Source organism: Panthera tigris, chromosome A2, assembly GCF_018350195.1.
Source record: "Panthera tigris isolate Pti1 chromosome A2, P.tigris_Pti1_mat1.1, whole genome shotgun sequence".
NCBI classification, from domain to species: Eukaryota; Metazoa; Chordata; class Mammalia; order Carnivora; family Felidae; genus Panthera; species Panthera tigris.
Window position 1 is genome coordinate 138,535,645 of NC_056661.1, and position 18,740 is coordinate 138,554,384.

The 18,740-nt window shown below is 38.7% G+C and overlaps 1 protein-coding gene across 8 annotated transcripts in view; it reads right to left on the reverse strand.

Annotated features, from left to right (window-relative positions):
* Positions 1-18,740, reverse strand: part of CADPS2 (calcium dependent secretion activator 2) — a 539,410-nt gene that overhangs the window by 97,559 nt on the left and 423,111 nt on the right. For 7 of the 8 annotated variants that reach the window (XM_042970898.1, XM_042970882.1, XM_042970916.1 and 4 more), the window contains one exon: positions 18,703-18,723. The exons of the other annotated variant lie outside the window; for it this stretch is intronic. In XM_042970898.1, the coding sequence (XP_042826832.1) occupies positions 18,703-18,723 (21 nt within the window). The remainder of the gene's footprint in view (positions 1-18,702; positions 18,724-18,740) is intronic. 8 annotated transcript variants of the gene reach the window in all.

Below are 18,740 nucleotides of genomic sequence, written 5' to 3' on the forward strand. Positions count from 1 at the left end.
GGAATGAGGATGCATGGTTGTAAAACCAGGGAATGGGTCTCCAATGGGGCATCCTATATATTTTAGGACTACCATATATGTATCAGTTAATGATTCTAAACTACAAAGATAATTAAGCCATGTAAAATCTGCCCACACAGGGAGTTAAGACATCTGGATTCTCTGCCTAGAAAGCCCCTACTCATCATTGAAGATACAACTTTAACGTTGCTTTAAATGTGGGACCTTCTTCAAGTTCTAGGGCTGAATGAGTTGCTCCTCCCTCCGAGCTCCCCTCTTAGGGGCTTATGAGTCTATGCCCAGATCCAAGTCAGAAACTAGATCTCATTATCTTGTACCCTCAATATTTTGAATAGGCTTTGGACCATCACAGATAACTAATGAAAGTTTATTGACGATGCAAGAATATACCTTTTTGGGAAAAACTGTGTTAAAAGTAAATACCCAAATCACTTAACTTTGTGTACGACTGCAGATTGCTCCTGTCACTAACATGCCGAGGGTGACAGAATCGGCAAGTCCACCAATGAAATGTGGCTGCAGTTTGAGAATAATGCTCAAAAATCCGATGAATGCTGCACTCTTAAATTAGAGAAAGACATATTTGTAAAAGGGTTATCAAAATAATTTTTAATTCTCAAGAGCATATCACTTATATTCCTTAATTTTTCCATCTTTAGATTGAAGGTATTGAATTAAGTTGAGGATTCTTAACCCAAGGGATTTAGAGATTAGGAACAGGTTTTAGGGCACAGCCTTAAAATTATTTGCTAATTTTTGGGTATGAAGGCATTGCGGGGAGAGAAGGCTCATACCTTTCAGGTTCTCAAAGTGGTTCATAAACTAAACAAATGCTAAGAGTCACCAAATCCTATAATCTCTACAATTCCTTCTAGCTAAGAAATTCTATGCTTCCTATAAACATAAATGTTGGGCTTTCTCTACATTGGATTGTGTTAAACATATTTCTATGTTTATATCATGTGTTTTTCATAATAGAAAAGCAACAAAATTTATTATCACAAAAGAACTTACTTTCCTACCTTCTTTATTACATCATTTACTGAATCCTTACAACCATTCTGCAAGTTAGAAAATAATGGCCCCCATTTCCATATTAAGAGAGTCCTTGGAGGGGTTAAAGAAGGTGTCCAAGGTCATACAGGATACCGGCTGAGAACGGATTAAAATCTTACCTCTGATGTCAGGTAAGCGGCAATAACACAAGGACTGAATCCTTTTTAATTTTCAATTCTTTGAATAGGAATCACACACACACTCGACTGACTATACATTCAATAATAGCTTCTGAAATGGCTGCAGGTTTGAAGAGTTTATTAAGTCACCATATCCTTAGCCACAAGTATGCAATAATGGAAAATAATCACAGAAAGAACCTGAAAACTTGTTTCTGTTTACAGGTGACTATGTCAAAACCAGCTTTTACATTTGACACTATCTTAAGTAAAAACTTGGAGAGTACCCTGTGTCCTTCTGAAACTTAAAACTAGTCTAAAACATTTTATTTTTCCCAGACTAAATTTACTGAGAAGAGCAGGACTTTGTACTTGAACATAATGGCCACTCTAATACTTTAAATAAATAGCATTTTTATCAAGTACACTGCGTATACCATCTCTGGCTGTCACTCATTTGACTACAGCCAAGAAGTTTAATGCATGTCTGTAGTCAGAACTCTATTAGATAGCAAGGTTATCAATGGCTCCATTACAAATCTGAACACTGAATATTTGAGAATTCCTCCTTGAAATGTTCACTTTCTGTAACATCTTCACAGCATTACATAGGTCTCTATATTCTTCAAGCTTCACACCAAGCTGATGATTGTTGTAATACATTTCAAATAGTGTCATTTGAAACCAATATGCCCAAAGTAGCAAGGTTGCTTGATGACTTTTCAATGCACTGCTCTTGGGGACAAGCTTTCTTCATTTTGCACCACTTTTAATTTTCTAGTTAACACTCCCTGACTGCTCAAAGCAATTCCTTTTAATTATAGCTCTGTACATTTAAGAAAATATCTCAGCAGAAACAAGGTAAGGAGGTAGAGAAGACAGCTTGACTATTTTGCTTTAGTAGGCTTTAGGCTTTAATTCTGTTCCCTATTGCATACTCTTAGCATATTCTCCCCAGCTGCCTCCCTTCTAGCCGTTTCCTGTCAAAATCCTTAGTGTTGGACACACAGTGATGCTCAGAGTGAAGGTTGCAAGGGAACCTGGGGAGAAGACCAGTAAGATCATTTCAGTCCCCCCTTCCCCCCATATAGGATATGGAGAAATTTGTAAGGTATTTGACCTTAAGTCTTAACAGACTTGTATCTATACTTGCAACCAAACAATAAAGATGGTGTTGGATAAAGGGACCATGGCAATAATGCTACCATAATACTTCTCTCCCTTGCATCTAGGTCATGATAACCAGCTAGAGTACATCAAAAAGTAATTCCTATATATGGACTAAGATTTCTTGCCTGGTTCCTCAACATCCCCAGATTTTGTGACCCTGAATTTGAGTCAACATTTATTGCCTGGAAGGTAGTCTACTAACAACTAAGGGGATATGATGATGAACAAGGTAATATTTCAGGCTTCAAAGAAGTTATGTGTCTTTCTCTCTTGGCAGATTATATGGTATAGAGGATAGCTCTATACCATAGGTTTTTGGTCAATATGAGGAAGTTCTGCTATAAAGCTCTGATACAGAGGGAATTAAATGGACTCAACATGCAAGAAAAGCATTATTATCTTGCAAGAAATATGATCAAAGATACGTCAATAGGAAGGCTTTAAGTTGCTCATAGGTAACATAAGGAGATCTTCAGAAAGAAAAGCTTCTTTTAGTGAGTCTGTGAGGTCAGAAACTTTAGATCAGAGAAAGTCAGCAGCAGTCTAACTGCTTTACATATAGTGTAATCACGATTTCAGAAATGGAATTTAGGGATTCATCCCTTATATATAACACTTATATATAACAGTGCTCATCCCGACAAATGTCCTCCTTAATGCCCATCGGCCATTTAGCCCATCCCCCCCCCCAACACCTCCTCCAGCAACCCTGTTTGTTCTCTGTATTTAGGAGTCTCTTATGGTTTGTCTCCTTGTTTTTATATTATTTTTGCTTCCCTCCCTTTATGTTCATCTGTTTTGTATCTTAAATTCCTCATATGAGTGAAATCATATATTTATCTTCCTCTGACTTATTTTGCTTAGAATATACCTAGTTCCATCCATGTTGTTGCAAATGGCAAGATCTCATCACTTTTGATCACTGAGTAATATTCCATTGTATATACATACCACATCTTCTTTAGGCATTCATCAGTCTATCAACATTTGGGCTCTTTCCATACTTCGGTTATTGTTGACACTGGGGTGCACGTGCCCCTTTGAAACAGCACTCCTGCATCCTTTGGATAAATACATCATAGTTGCAACTGCTGGGTCATAGGGTAATCCGATTTTTAATTTTTTGAGGAACTTCCATACTGTTTTCCAGAGTGGCTGCACCAGTTTGCATTCCCACCAACAGGGCAAGAGGGTTCCTCTTTGCATCCTTGCCAACATCTGCTGTTGCCTGAGTTGTTAATTTTAGCCATTCTGACAGGTGTGAGGTAGTATATCATAGTAGTTCTGATTTGTAGTTCCCTTGGCTCAAGGAATGTCTGCTGACTCCAGTCTGTCCTAATTGTAACCTTAACTCTTATTGGTGTTAATGTTCTCCCACTTTGCATGATCCAGACTGATGACTCAATTGGGAAGTCTAAAATTTATTGAGGTCTTCTGACCCATCCTCTGGCTCTAGCACAGCAACCTGTGGTGAGGGAGAGTGCCAGAGCCTAACACGACCAGGCTTCTTTGAGTCCTAATCCCAGCCAGATCTCCATGCTCATGGGATTTCTCATCCTGAGAGGGAAAGGTGGGTAAGAGAGCAAATTCTTTCTTATTAGGCAAAACTCCCTCTTGAAACCTGTCTGCCACTTTCAGAACTCCTGACTAGATGACTCCGGGGGGAACTCCTGAGTTGGCCACGTAAAGGAAACAGGGTAGAACATGCTAAGAAGACTGCCTCAGAATCTAGGGGAGAAGCGGTTTCTAAAACTAAACTCTACTTCCCCAACTCTTCAGGGCCAACCTGACTCAACCTTGCCCAGTATCTGACTCCCCAAGACTTGGTACTCTCAGCTAATGCAAGAGAAGAGCATTAACATGGATCCCTTCCTGGATTGTCTGATGGCAACCTAAATGTTAGTACAGTTTTGAGAGTGCTGGAATACATCCATCGCTGCAATCGATGACTGGAATAGCTTCCGTATAGATCTGTGGTTCTCAGCTTCGGCATGCACCAGAACCTCCCGGAAAGCTTGTTAAACACGGATTCCCTGGCATCACCCTCTGAATTTCAGATGCCGTAGATCTTGTTTGGGACCCAAGAATCTGCATTTCCTACAAGTTCCTAGGAGTTGCCAATGATGCCGCTTTGGGGAATGCACTTTGAGAACTACCAGTGTTTATGAAAAACAAACATATACCACGGTGACCCGTAGGGACTTCAGATTATTTCGTTTACCTGAAATCAAGCTACATCTTTGTATAAATTTCATTTTAGGGAAAAAAAAGGTGACTTTATCTGTAGAATCTGAACACATCTTACTTTTCTGTAATGTTATTCAGTAGGATGCTGTACATATTTGAACAATTCTGTGTGAATGAAAAGATTTGGAATGTTATGGACTCCCTACAGCTGTTTAAAATCCCTGAGAGTACTAATACCATGGATGTTTGAAAACAATAGGTCTGTGGCCTGCTAATTCCAGGAATCCCTTTGGTATTAACTTACTTAATAACCCTGCCATTTAAAGCAACAGTTCCAGTTAATACCTCTGGAATTAACCATGCTAATGATACAGCACTTTGGAGTAATTGTTCTGTTGTGACAGTCACATTAACTACTTTACCTGGATTATCTCTCCCCTCAGTAAATTCATTTTTAAGCAAATGGTCAACTCTGGATCAAAGGAGATTGGCCACTGGAGTATAGGCCCATAGCAGCCAGAATGGACCCAAACCGAACAAATGCAGAAGCCAAGAACAAGTGGAGATTCAGGGGTAATGGGCCATAAAAAGATACATATGTGAGGTAGACATCAGTGATGTTTTGTGAGACTTTCTTCAAGAGGAATATGGCAACATAGTCTCCTCTTAAGATCTTAAAATAAGGGGTGATGGTGATGGAATCAGAGAAACATTAGTAGGCTTAAATTGTCACAGGCTTTTATAGTTATGTGATTTGTATGAGTGGAGAAACACAGACACCTTGGCTTGATTTTATTAAAGTTGTCCTTTTAGGGGCGCCTGGGTGGCTCAGTCAGTTGAGCATCTGACTTCGGCTCAGGTCATGATCTCATGGTTGGTGAGTTTGAGCCCCGCATTGGTCTCTGTGCTGACAGCTCAGAACCTGGAGCCTACTTCAGATTCTGTGTCTCCCTCTCTCTCTGCCCCTCCCCCGTTCATGCTCTCTCTCTCAAAAACAAACACTTAAAAAGTTAAAAAAAAAAAAAGTTTTTTTAACTATTGTGACCCTGGCTTTCAAGTTTGTGAAGAAGGAAGATCCAGGATCTCCCAGGGGAAAAAAAAATATCTTCATAGGATTGCTGGCTGTGAGGACTATGAAGGCTTGACAGAGAAAAAAAAAACTTTCTGCATTGTTTATTTATTTAACTCTGTTTAGCTCTGGTTAGAAATATGTTGCAGGATTTTAATGACAGCATAAAATTTTTCCATGGAGAATTCTGCCTAACTGTGTAACAGGGGTTTTCCTAAAGACTGGTCTTTATATCTATCCCGTTATATAGCCTATACATCTATCATACATATATCTCACACACACTGATATATATTCAGCAGCTGAAACTGATAAATGGTCTCCTTGGTTTTATTGCTCCTTATCCTCTCAATAGAATTCAGATTCAGAAATTGATCTCAGTTATAGTAACTGCCAGGCCAGTACTAAATTATCACATAATTAAGGGCTATAGCATCTTAAATTTCATGCCTAGTTCTTGTCTTCTAATTACATTTACTTAAAATAGCGTTTTCTTGGTCATTTGTTATATTCACGCATCAAAGAAGTACCATCACACCTCCACTCTCCCATCCTCCTCCTGCCCCTTAAACTCTCTTTCATTCTCAAGGAGAAGGTCTGCCCGTGAACAGTCAGGCAAAGCAGGATCCCGGAGGTAGTGGTGATGACGGGCAATGAGGAGGGTGAAAAGTCAGGACTGCAGAGGCTGGCCAGTGGGAGGCAAGATGAAGAAGAAAAGAGAACAGTATGAAAGATCTATTTTGAAAAGATTTGTAGCCTTTGGTACTAAGAAATGAGTCAAAGATCTTGATGTCTGTATGTATATCTGTCTCCTTTGAGATGTAAACAAGATGGGGTAGGGCAGCCAACTAATGCGTTAGTGGTGATATCTGATGCTTAGATTTGGAGAATGTCTCCTACTTGGACAAGTGTAAAGACCAGGTGTAGAGAGGTGGGTTGGGCTTGGTGATATCTTGAATGTTTCTACAATTTTAACATCCTGGGTCTGCCAGCCACTGTGAAAATGTGTGTAAACAAAATGCCTCTGGGGTATTTTTACAGGTTTATCCTTTTGAAATAAAAAAGGATCTGGCATTACAGACACTCATTAGGCCTTTTAATTTAGCTCTTGAAGCTATATGGGCACTTAGTTAGGGCCGATAGGTAATAACCTCTGATTTCTAAAACTATTCACCTGTCCAGGCTCTGAGTACTTACAAACTCTATTGAGCTATCAAGAGGTGAAATCTGTCAGTTTGCATTACTCTGGTTTTGTCCAACTGGAAAAGACTTTTTAATACATCTAAACTACTCAGATTAACAAGGTGCTGCAGGAGCCACAGGGCTATATGTCACTTGGTTTACCTGTTGACACACGTTAGTAAATAAATGAAAAGGTCACCAATCAGTGGGTTTCGAACTATGGATTTAGAGAATGATAAATTCTACCAAATGGCTCATAAGAAAACTTGCTATTCCAAGGCTGCATTTATCTGTGCACCACATTCCATGTGAAAGTAAAAAAAAAAAAATAAAACATGACACATTGTCAAGTGAGCTGAGTAAACTGACATCCTTTTTGAGACCTTTTAGGGAACAGGTGTTGAACACTTGTAATGAGATTTCCATGCATCTTCAGAGGAAGGAGAGAAGACTTTAGCAAGAGCTGTTCAGAGTGTTAGAGATCATGGCTGAGGGAATAATTCCCGGTAAGGGGCACACTGAAGGAGACATTACATAAATGCTTGGTTTTTCTCAGGAGGTGCTTATGTTCTTGTTAAGAATTTCTACAGAAGGCAAATATTCATCAAAGAGAAGGTTTGGGGGGAATATAATGTTTTTCCAGCTCATGGGCAATCTGGGATGTATTCAATTAAGTACTCTTGATGCATTATTTTGTGTAGCTCCCTTATATTATATCTTCTGAATCTTTTCTCTCTTGCACTGGGAATCCGTAGGATTCATGGAAGCTTTCACGGCATCAGTTCAGAGTGGTCAAGTATTTTTCTCAAGGATAGATGGTTAGCTGACAATTCTATGTAGAAAATGAAGTAACTACACTGGAACATGCTAGGTTTTATCAGAAAGTTAAAAACAATTTTGCTACATATCTCAAATAGATACCAGACAAGCTTGAGAAATTACCAAGGAAGCAAAAAGGTAAAAACATTAGTTGGGGATAGTTACAATAAAGAGAAATACCAGGGAGCCTGGGTGGCTCAGTCAGTTAAGCATCTGACTTTTGGTTTTGGTTTAGGTTATGATCTCGTGGTTGTGAGATCAAGCCCCACGCTGGGCTTTGAGCTGATAGCTTGGGGCCTGCTTGCGATTCTCTCTTCCTCTCCCGACTCGTTCGCTCTCAAACTTTCAAAAAAATAAAGAGAAACACTAAATCCATAGCAGTAGACATTTTCTTCATTACATTGAGGTTTCTGATCTCTCTGGAGGCCATGCTTCCACCAGAGAGGGATTCAGTTTATTTTTTGTCCATTTAGTAAGCCCTTCTTTCTAGCATCATCTTCGAAACAGTCCATCCTTTCCCCACTGGTTTATGGTCCATTTTATTATGGATGAAGCACAGCAGGCTCCCATCGGTATGTGAGCCTGTAGATTCTTCTTCACAGGCTTTGGTGATAGTTTTGTAATCTTAGTGTCGGCCAAGGCAAGTCTCCATGCGTTTTATTTTCTTAAGTTGACTTATTCAGTATCCTTTATTCTTCCACTTATATTTTCAATTTATCACGTTCTTAAAAAAAAAAAACCTCTGGAATTCCAACAGACACTGCAATTAATTTATACATTTGGGGGGAGAGTTTAAATATCATACTGTCAAGTCCTCTCTCTTAAGGGCAAGGACTATCTTACATCTATTTAGATCTCTCTTTATGACCTCTGAGTTTCAAAATTTTCTTTAGAGGTCTAGGAAGTTTTGCATGTTTTTGGCAAAGTTAATTCCTGGATGCTTGGTGGTTACTGTAAAAGATACTTTTGGTTAATATTTTCTAGGCAGTTAACTGATGGTGGTTAGTGGTTTCTAGGCAGTGGTTCTCTGACTGTGGTTTGCAGACCACCGCAGATCCCCAGGACCTTTCAGGGATCTGTGAGTGCAAAAGTATTTTCATAATAATACTGAAATGTTCTTGCCTTTTTGACTTAGTTGATCTTCACAGTGATGGTACAAAAGCAGTGGCAGGTAAAACTGTTGTTACCTTAACATGAATCAAGGCTGTGGTGCTAAATTATAATCACTGGGTTCTTTACCCCCGTGCATGCAAGAAAAAAGCCAGTTTTACGTACAAAAGTCCTTGATAAAACAGTAAAAAAACCACCCACTTTATTGAATCTCTCCCCTGAGTATACATTTTTAAATATCGTCTGTGACAAAATGAGAACTTGGCATTAGGCATATCTGCATACTGAAGCGTAATGATTGTCTAAAGTAAAAGTGTGTGCTTGTTTCAGTCTAGGCTGAATGGTTTTATTTTCAGAGAACCATTTTTTAGTTGAAAAGCCTACCGATGGACAAAAATATGGTTATTCAGACTTGGGGATATTTGGTAGACGTTTTCTGAAAAATTAAGTAAACCGGTCACTTAAATAGTATTTGTTGCTAATTATAAAATTAAAGCTTTCAAGGAAAATTAGAATTTTAGTAAACCTGTATCTGTCATGCACTTGACAGCTTTCCAAGACTTTGAGACTTTTCTGATGAGACAGGTGATATTAACAAGGGTGACTTTATTATACTTGTTAACACTAAGAGTATCTTAACTCAGTGGACCAAATGATTAGTACATGGTGTTAAAAAATCATGCATGGTGAAAAACGTATTCAAAGTACATGATGAACCAACTGGATTTAATAGCATGAAAAGTTCATTGATAGGCTTTCAGATTCGACATTGCAATTAACCCATAAGAAATTATCACTTGCCAAGCTTTAGTATAATAACACAGAAACCCACAATTATCTAAAAAGTCTATTAAAATACTTTCCCCTTTTCCCACTGCAGATCAGTATATGTCGATTTTTAAAAAACATGTATCAACCAAAATAACATATTGTAATAGACTCAGTGTGAAGTGCCTATGAGAATCCAGCTGTCTTCTCTGAAGACAGCCATTAAAGAGGTGTGCAAAAAATTTTTTATAAAGCTATTTATGTTGACAGGTAATGGGTTTGCTATTGCTCTTTGTAAAGAGAAATATTTTATGAATTTCTCTATGTTTTTCTTCTAGTATGGTAAATACTGGTAAACAACCTATCTGAACAAAAGCTTTTTGGGATCTGAATTTTTAGAGTGTACTAAGTTTGTGAGACTAAATTATTCGAGAACTACTGGTGTAGAGAGAGGCTATGGATTTTAGGTTGATTTTATAGCTGGCAACCTGGCTGAACACTTAATATAAAAGGTTCTATGTAGATCCTGTTGGATTTTCTAGGCAGATGGTCATTTCATCTGCAATGATGGTTTTATCTCCTCTTTCCATTCTTTGGATTTACTTTTTTCATTTCTTTCATGCTGTCCAAGACTCCCAGTGTTGTGATAATACTGGAAGTAACTATCACAAACCCTAGTGGGAATGCCTCTAACTTCCTTCGTTATGTAAAATATTTGGTGTAGGTTTTTTTCCATATGGGTTTTATAAAGCTAAGAAATTCCAAGATGCTCACAGTATAATTTTCCACATACTTTTTTTTTTTTTTACGCCTCTTGAGGTAGGATTTTTGCTTTTAGTTTGTTTCCTAATGTTGAACTCCTTTTATATTTCTGGGATAAACCCCGTTGATTATTTTTCCAATTAACTGTTGGATTCTGTAGGCTTATACTTAGGGGTTTTGCATATATAGGCTCACAATGAAATGGGCCTGTAATAATGTTCTTTTGTTCTACTGCCTTTACCAGGTTTGGAAATTAAGATTGTATTTGCCTCATGAAATGGACTGGACAGCATTCATTCATTTTCCACTTCATTGAACTTATTTTGGATAGGATTTTTTCCTTAAAAATATGGTAGAACTCACCTCCAAAACCAACCAGGCTTAGGGATCTGGGAAAGGGAGCGTTTTCACAACCATTTCAATTACTTTAAAACTTAATAGCCTGAGTCTCATTTCTTGTGTTGACCACACCAATATAGGTTTTCAAGAAATGTAATCAATTTTATCTAGACTTTCAATTTTAGTCTTTGTTCATAATACTCTTCCATTATTTTCTATACCTCTTGTGTCTCTATTTTTCATATTATATTTACCTGAATTTTTTTCGTAACCAGTCTGATGGAAGTCTATCTTACTCTTTCTATTCTCCACATCACTTCACTTTCTTTTTACAATGTCTACATCTTCACCTTTCCTGCTGCTCTCACTAATCTCCCAGATGACAAGCTCTTCAGCTGTATTCATCCTGTATCCAATGTTTCTTACCATATTATTTTCATACCTAATGTTTCATACTCAATATTTCCAATTGGTTTCTCATGACTTCTTGTTCCTGCATATTTCTAGAATCTTCCAATATATCCTTGAGTATATTACGCTTAAGGTAAATTTTTGCTCCTAAGAATAGTAAGTTCGAGATGACACATATCATTTAGTTTACTGTCTTTTATAAGGGGCTGTAACTCCTCAGGAATCCATTTTGACTTGAAAGCTCATGGTCATTGGAGAAACTCAGGATGGAATGATAGGCAGGTGCTTGCCTGTGTGTCCTTTGAGGACAGAGAAACTTAGGCTTTGGAGTAGAGGATCCCAGAATACAAGACCAATACTACTACTAATTTCCTTTTGCTACTAACCAATTAGGCAACTTCTAAGGACATGGATTCACTGTTAATCTGCTAGATTCAAAGCTGCAGTACTTGACCAAAAGTCTCCTTAGGTTGTAATCCACTAGGCTGGAAGTTGGGATACAGAGGACTGAAGGCATGACTGCCTGAGAGGGGCTCAGCTCATTCCGGTTTTCAGCTCATGGCAGCACAGCTGGGCCCAGTTTTGATAAAGCCACAGATAACAGCCACCTGGCCTACTGCTACCAACTCCAAAGGCAAAAGGAACTGATGGTCTCAAGGCAACGACCCTTCACTCCCTCTCTGCTCAGCCATACTCCAGGCTAGAACTCCCCACAAGACAGACTGGGGACTGGCAACCAAGCTCGTTGGAACAGACAAGTGAAGTGAAGGTGATTGAAATGAATGTGAGCGTAAGCTGCTCTTTGGATGGCAGATGGCAAGCAATGGAAGATCAGGGTAAGGCTGCTTTATTTATGGAGATACCATGGTTATAGATGGAAATGAAATATGTAGAAGGAAGATGGAGGAACTAACCGCAGGAGAAAGAAGAGATATATGATGGAGTAAATTCCACCCAAAAAGAAGTAGGTGCAATTGAGATCAATATCACAGGTTGGATGAGTCTACCTTGAAGAGGAAGATACCTCATCCCTTGATGCTGGAGAACAGGAGACCTGGGTGGGTGGGGATGCCAAGAAGTTTATAGGTATAGAGCCTACAGAGCTGAGGATTACTATGCTTCCAAGGTGGAAAAGAAGGGACTGCCCTCGAATACCCTAAACTTAGCTGTCATTTAAACTGAAGATCAAATTCCTGTGATAGCCTGATTTGGAAAGAGAACATCAATCAAGATTGAGTCAAGCTTCACCTTGAATATGGGATTAGCTATGACCATCCCTGACTGAGACTCTCCTTATCCATTATAACTTCTACTACAAAAACAAAGAAGGAAATGGTGGATGACTCACGACAAAGACTGTGAATCAAGGACAGATGCCACTCCATTTGGTCACAGAACACCTCAGCAGAGGCACGACGAATCATCCAGTGTTGGCAATATTAACTCCAACGTAAAGGGTGAAAAGTCATAACCAGAGGCAGCAGGACGGTACTGTCAGCAGTTGTTAACTGAGTGACAGATACTAATGCTTCCTCACAATTACACACAACTGAATCAAGAAGAATATTAATGAAATGCAGACAGAACCAATATGAGGAGAGAGTGCCAAGTGTCCTTGAATGTCTCCATGGTTTGTCTGGAGTTGACAGAACCCTCATCCTTTGGTCACTAAAGCTGTGGGTAGTACGTGCAGTGGTCCTGAGAGGGTTCCAAGCATTACCATCATACTGTCACTGGTATACAGGGTGCTCCTTGTGTCCTCAGTTGACTTTTCTCTTAGTTGGTCACCTGAGTGTGCAGACAGCCACTGTACAACTGCACAGCACACTCTTCCTGTCTTAAGTCTGTCTTGAGCTGACTGAAGGTACATGCACAGCTGGAAAGCCCTGTCGGATGGAAGCCAATGTCTTCATTGGCCTCTTCTCGTCAATAATCCCTGCAACTCCTGTTTGTCCCCCAAACATCTCTTGATTCATAGGAATTAATTTGTCAACACTGTCATGAGTTAACTAACTGGTGTGAGCACAAATTATCCAGTGTGGGGCTGCTATCTTGTGAGGCTAGTGAGGTGGTGGGGAAAAAAGCTGAAGCAAATAAACATATTACAAATTCTCATTCATTCCAAATTAGATGTAGAAATGGCCAAAGTAAATTCGTATTACTTACATAGTACTGAAAAGAGAATATGGTCATAATATTTTCTGGTATATATGACATATAGAATGAAGCTACTGGGGTAGCAAGGAAGTGGGTGTTAAAAACATTTCACTCAACATATTGATGGGAACATGTTGAAAAAATAGTTTAAAATTAACATTTCCGATGCATATTAGATAATGGAATAAAAGTCACTTAGAGCTATCAGAAAAATTTATCTTCTCAGGTAATTTAAAGAGTCCACTGATCATCTGAAAAATACTTTTTCTCTGCATATAGTACAAAAATAAATTTTAAGTTGGTCCCTATCCAGATGACATAGCTCAGGCAGCAAATGTTTACGCTATGTACATATATTGTTTTATAAACTAAAAGCTCTTTTTAGATTTAATTTTCTCATTTTGAAGACAACAATAAGATGTTCTCTTTTAGAGTCAGAAATTACATTTATCAATTTGTCTGTAAGTCATCAGGTGACTCAGAAGCACAAATGGTCATAAAGGTTTTCGTGCCAAAGTCCTACTGTCCAAGCCACGCTAACAAAGGCTACAAAAAAATTCTTTAATTCTTCAACTTTGCTTTATAGTTTTTAAAGTGAGAATTGTTTCTTCTAATACACAAATCCCTTCCTGCAGAGCACTGTCAATTCTTATGGGAATGCAAAATTTCAGGACTATTATTTAGAGATATCAGTAACCTGAATTCATCATAACATATTCAAAATTTTTAAAATCAAATTTATAAGAAAATATAGCTTTTATGAGAGAAAATGGTTATGTTATCCTAGAAATATTAGTAAGAAATTATTCACTAACAAAAAAAATATTTTCATCAAGTATGCTTTTGATCTACTCAACTTCTACACACACATGCACTTAAGAATGGATTTTATTTATTATTTATCGCTATACTCTGGCAGTGGAGTGCTAAATTAAAATGCCACCCCGATGGCAAACACATCCTAATGACGTAAGGCCTGCCAAAGTGCAACTTCTCTCAAGGAAAGCAAGCAGTGTGGCCCTCTGGGAAAGCATCTCTACCTGTTCAACCGAGACTTTGAAAATGAGAGCACTTGGGGGTTAGACCTGGGAACCTGGCAACCAAAGGGCCCAGACAGATCCTCAGTGCACAAAGCTCTTGCCAGTTCATTCCATGCTACCTTTTGTTTAGGGCACCTCCATGTTTTGAGATTCACAATAAGCCTAGCTACCAAGTCTATGCAAAAGATCTCAGGTCAAGGCAAGCTCTAATGAGCCGTCTCTCTCTTTTATCATAAGCCCTCATATGATACGTAGTTTTTCAGGAGATAGCAGGGACTGTTACTAGACTGCTGTTCTTGTCTATAAGAAACTCCCTGAAGTAAGGAATTGATTCTCCTTTAAAAAGAGCTAGTTTGCATCAAAAAGGTATGTGATTTAAATTTAAAAAAAGACACAATTAGGAAGATGAAGTTGCAGTACCTTTTTGAACCCTAGACTATAAATACTGTAAAAAGGATCTTATTGTTAAATACACAGTTGTGATAAAATTAAATCGAGGAAGAGCACCAGTTGATTTTTGCAACCGTGTAGCTCTCAGATATTTCTTAAACTTAAAAAAAAATGCCTTGTAGAAATATTAAGTTCTCAAAATGAACTCTGTTCTCATGAAACAAATGCAAAGATATCCTAAGAAGGAAAGAAGACATTTAGAGAAAGAGGTTGTTTACTTCATTTATTACAAAGTTGTAAAATTCCTTTTTTCTGCAAATACATGCTGCCGATGGAGAATGGGAAGAATTCCCAAGGATGGAAGAGAACTAGAAGTCCAACTGAGCATATGTTGAATTATGGAAACAATGAAACAGGTTAGAGTCCTAACTACTGTTAACGCCACTGTTCTCCATTACCTCTGGCTGCTGTGATCCAGGGTTAGAGTCCCACACCCATGGTAAGAGCGTGGAATTCTGGTTTAATTTGTCCAATCTTGTTATTTAAAAAAGCTTTTTTTAATGTATGTTTATTTTTGAGAGAGAGAGCACAAGCGGGAGAGGGCAGAGAGGGGCAGAGAGAGCGGGAGACAGAGAAACTGAAGCAGGCTCCAGGCTCTAAGCTGTCACAGAGCCCGAGGCCAGGCTCTCACCCACTCATCACTTGCGAGATCATGACCTAAGCCAAATTTGGATGCTAAACTAACTGAGCCACCCAGGTGCCCCTCCAATCTCGTTATTTTTAAGTGGTTAGTTTTTGCTCTCACATTTCTGATTATTTAGTGATTGATTTGAATGACCTTTTGTAAGCCAGCTTGCCAGTTTATACATGTTCTCTCTGCTATAAATAGCTTGATCATTCTGTGCCATAAACTCATTCATTTATTCAACAAATATTTATTGAGTACCAAACATGTGCCAGGCACCTTTTTCAGGCACTGGAGATACAGCAGCTACTAAAACACAAAAGTCCTTCCCTGGTGGAGCTACCGCTCTAGGACAAGAGTAGGATGAATGAACCATATCATGGGCTAGAATACAAGTGCTGCAGAGAAAAATAAAATAGGGGAGGGAAAGAGAGGCGACGTATGGGTTGGGGGGGGCAAGGTTGCAAATTTTAATCCCTTTCAACACCTGACACTGTGAGATATGTGAGCATAAAAACAAAAAGCTTCGGATTTTGGAGTCCAGTTCCTAGCCTTACCATGGGATCTGTGCTGTCCGATTAATTCAGCAGCCATAGTCACATGTGGTAAACAAGTACTTGAAATGGGGCATCAAAATGTGCTAGTAAAAATACACACCAGATTTCAAGGACTACATATGAAAAAATACTGTAAAATATCTCAATTTTCTATATTGAATATACTTTAAAGGAATATTTTAGATATATTGGGTTAAAGAACTACTATTAAAATTAATTTTCCATTTCTTTTTACCCCTTTAATGCGATTACTAGAAAATTTTAAGTTATATCTACAGCTTTCATCATAATTCTATGAACCACACCGCTCCAGACCTCCTTTCAAATGCCCATGCAGTTTAACTGAGCACAAACTTAACTACACAGGCTCACTCACTAAGAAAAGGGAGGGAGAAAGACCAAGGAAAATAAAATGACAGTTTGAAAGGGAGACACTGTGTTCTAATCTCCTGCTTCCTAGTGGTCTCTGGATGTATGACTAGTGACTTCTCTGCTTCAGTTTCCTAAAAAAGCAGTAATAGAAATATTTATCGTAAAGGATGAATGGACACATGCAAAGTGCTTAAAACAGTTCCTACTAATGAGTGTTTGCTCTTACTATTAAGTAAATATCTATACTTTTGGCAAAGGCGACCCCTTGGCTCTTGCACTGTGCCTCAGAACCGGACAGCCCCAGAGGCAGAGCAACCAGTGGACAGAACACGCTCCATATCTGAGAGGCACGGGTACACATCTCATGTCTGCTGAATTGAATAACAACAGCACACCTTTGTGAAAGTTACGGACTTTTTCTATAGTCTTGGTTACCTCTTCTATGAAATATCTGTTTTCTAGAGTTGTTTTAGGAACTAATGAAGCAGAGTAAATAAAACAAAAACAAAAACAAAACCTCTGAGGGAACTGTCAACAGATGACAAAATGAAGACCAATCTTGGGCAGAATTCAACTCTTGTCTACACGGTACAAACTGAGGAAAATTATCATAATGCCCAAGAGAATACTGCTTGGAAGCATTTGAGCTCTTACACATGTAACTGACATTCTCATTTTGAGTCATTTACACCCCCAAGAACATTAGGTAACTCTATTAAACTTGCTACCAAATGCAACCAAAGCAATAGAACTACGTTTTTTTAAAAAACCTCTCTTTTATTATTTCACAACATTCTTCAACTGAGATTAACTATCCCTTCAATCCACTGAAATCATCTAGACTATACACTGATTTTTTTCTCTCTTCCATCTGGGCCTTTTTTTTTTTTTTTTAACTTAAAACCTTTTTTTTTTTTTTTTTTTTTTTTTAAGATTTTTAAGTAATCTCTACACCCAAAGTAGGGCTCAAACTCACAACCCTGAGATCAAGAGTCACATGTTCCACCGACTGAGCCAGCCGGGCGCCCCTCTTATAATTTAATTTTAAGGAAAGTATTTTTCCTAGCATCATCAACCTCTAGAGTTGAACAGTCATATGGATGCCAGAAATGCGTGAAGGGAAGGCTTCTGTCTGGAAGTGAGGTACATGAGGGACAGCAACTTTCTCGTTCTCTCTTCTTTTTAATGGGAATGTGTGCAACTCTACATGGTTCCTCCACTTCAACCTTCATGAAGACGTGCTGTGACTCCCTCATATTTCACAGGGGAAGGAGCATAGCCTTGGTAGGCTGGGGATCAGGACACCTGATGCAAGTCCCAGCTGGCTGATTTATTTACTCTGTGTCAGTGGGAAAGCCCTAACAACCCCAGACTTCCTGTGTGTCAACTATATAAAAACCTATTTTCACTACAGGAACACTGCAGTGGATGAAATGCCCTAAGAGATTTTGAAGAAGTTTGTTAAAGAGAACAGGACTGTTGCTATTACAATGGGCTGTCTTAAGAAGTGATGGTAGTCTCAAAAGTGCACTTTAGTGGTCATCATGGGTGTGTTCTTTCCCCTTCTCCTGGCTCAGAGTGTTTTGTTCCTCACACTTTCTGGGGTCAAATGCTGAAACAGAATGGAAAGAGTTAGGAAAACAGAAAGAGAACCCTTTAGTCGAAGACTTCAGTTAAAACCAACCCAAACTTGTCTATAACACTGCATGTAGGCTTTAAATGAGACAGGGAAACTCGGACTAGAAAGGTTCATCCCTGGGCTCTTGCCCCATGGAACTAACTAGCTAAGCTCTCCTCTCTCTCCAAAGCACCGAGAGCCTACTTGGGGCCAGTGGTGCAGGGCTGGGTGCCGGGATGCAACAGTGAACACAGTCCATAAAGACCCTGCTGGCAAGGGGCTAAAGAAGAGACAGACAAGATAAACAGATAACAGCACATAATTAAATTAATTACAACTGTGATAAGTGGCATAAGAGAAAAGTAAAAAAACCTTTAAAAATTCAGAGATCTGGAGAACACTTTCCTAGCAATTTCCTGTGACTAGGACTTCATAATCCCTGCTCATTCCTGTGATTAGCAACTTTCAAAGTTAAGAGCTTCTTACTTCTTATTTAATAGCATTTATGCTTTTCACTGTGTTATTTTTCAGCAGTGATAAAGGAGAGATCGTCCTCTTCTCTAGCTGTAAGAGCCCTCCAAATATTGGCCACAGCTTCCAAAAAAGATTAGTGTCCATGCTTAAAACATTAATACAGCCTCCGATTTTTGGCTTTGAGTTCGTATGAAAAACGCTGCTGAACTTTAAGAGATAAACGGCCTGTATTTTACCAACAGAGCATTAACAATAGTTCTCCCAAAATGAAAGTATTTTCAGTATCTTAATCAAAGTCATCTAATAGGAGCCCTGAAAAGCAGACAGCTATTCATCAATATCAAACATCATGCCACAAAAGAAACAACAGCACGTGCATGCACAAACATCCATTACCTGCTTCCTTTTCTGCTGGGCCTAAAACATAAGAAAAG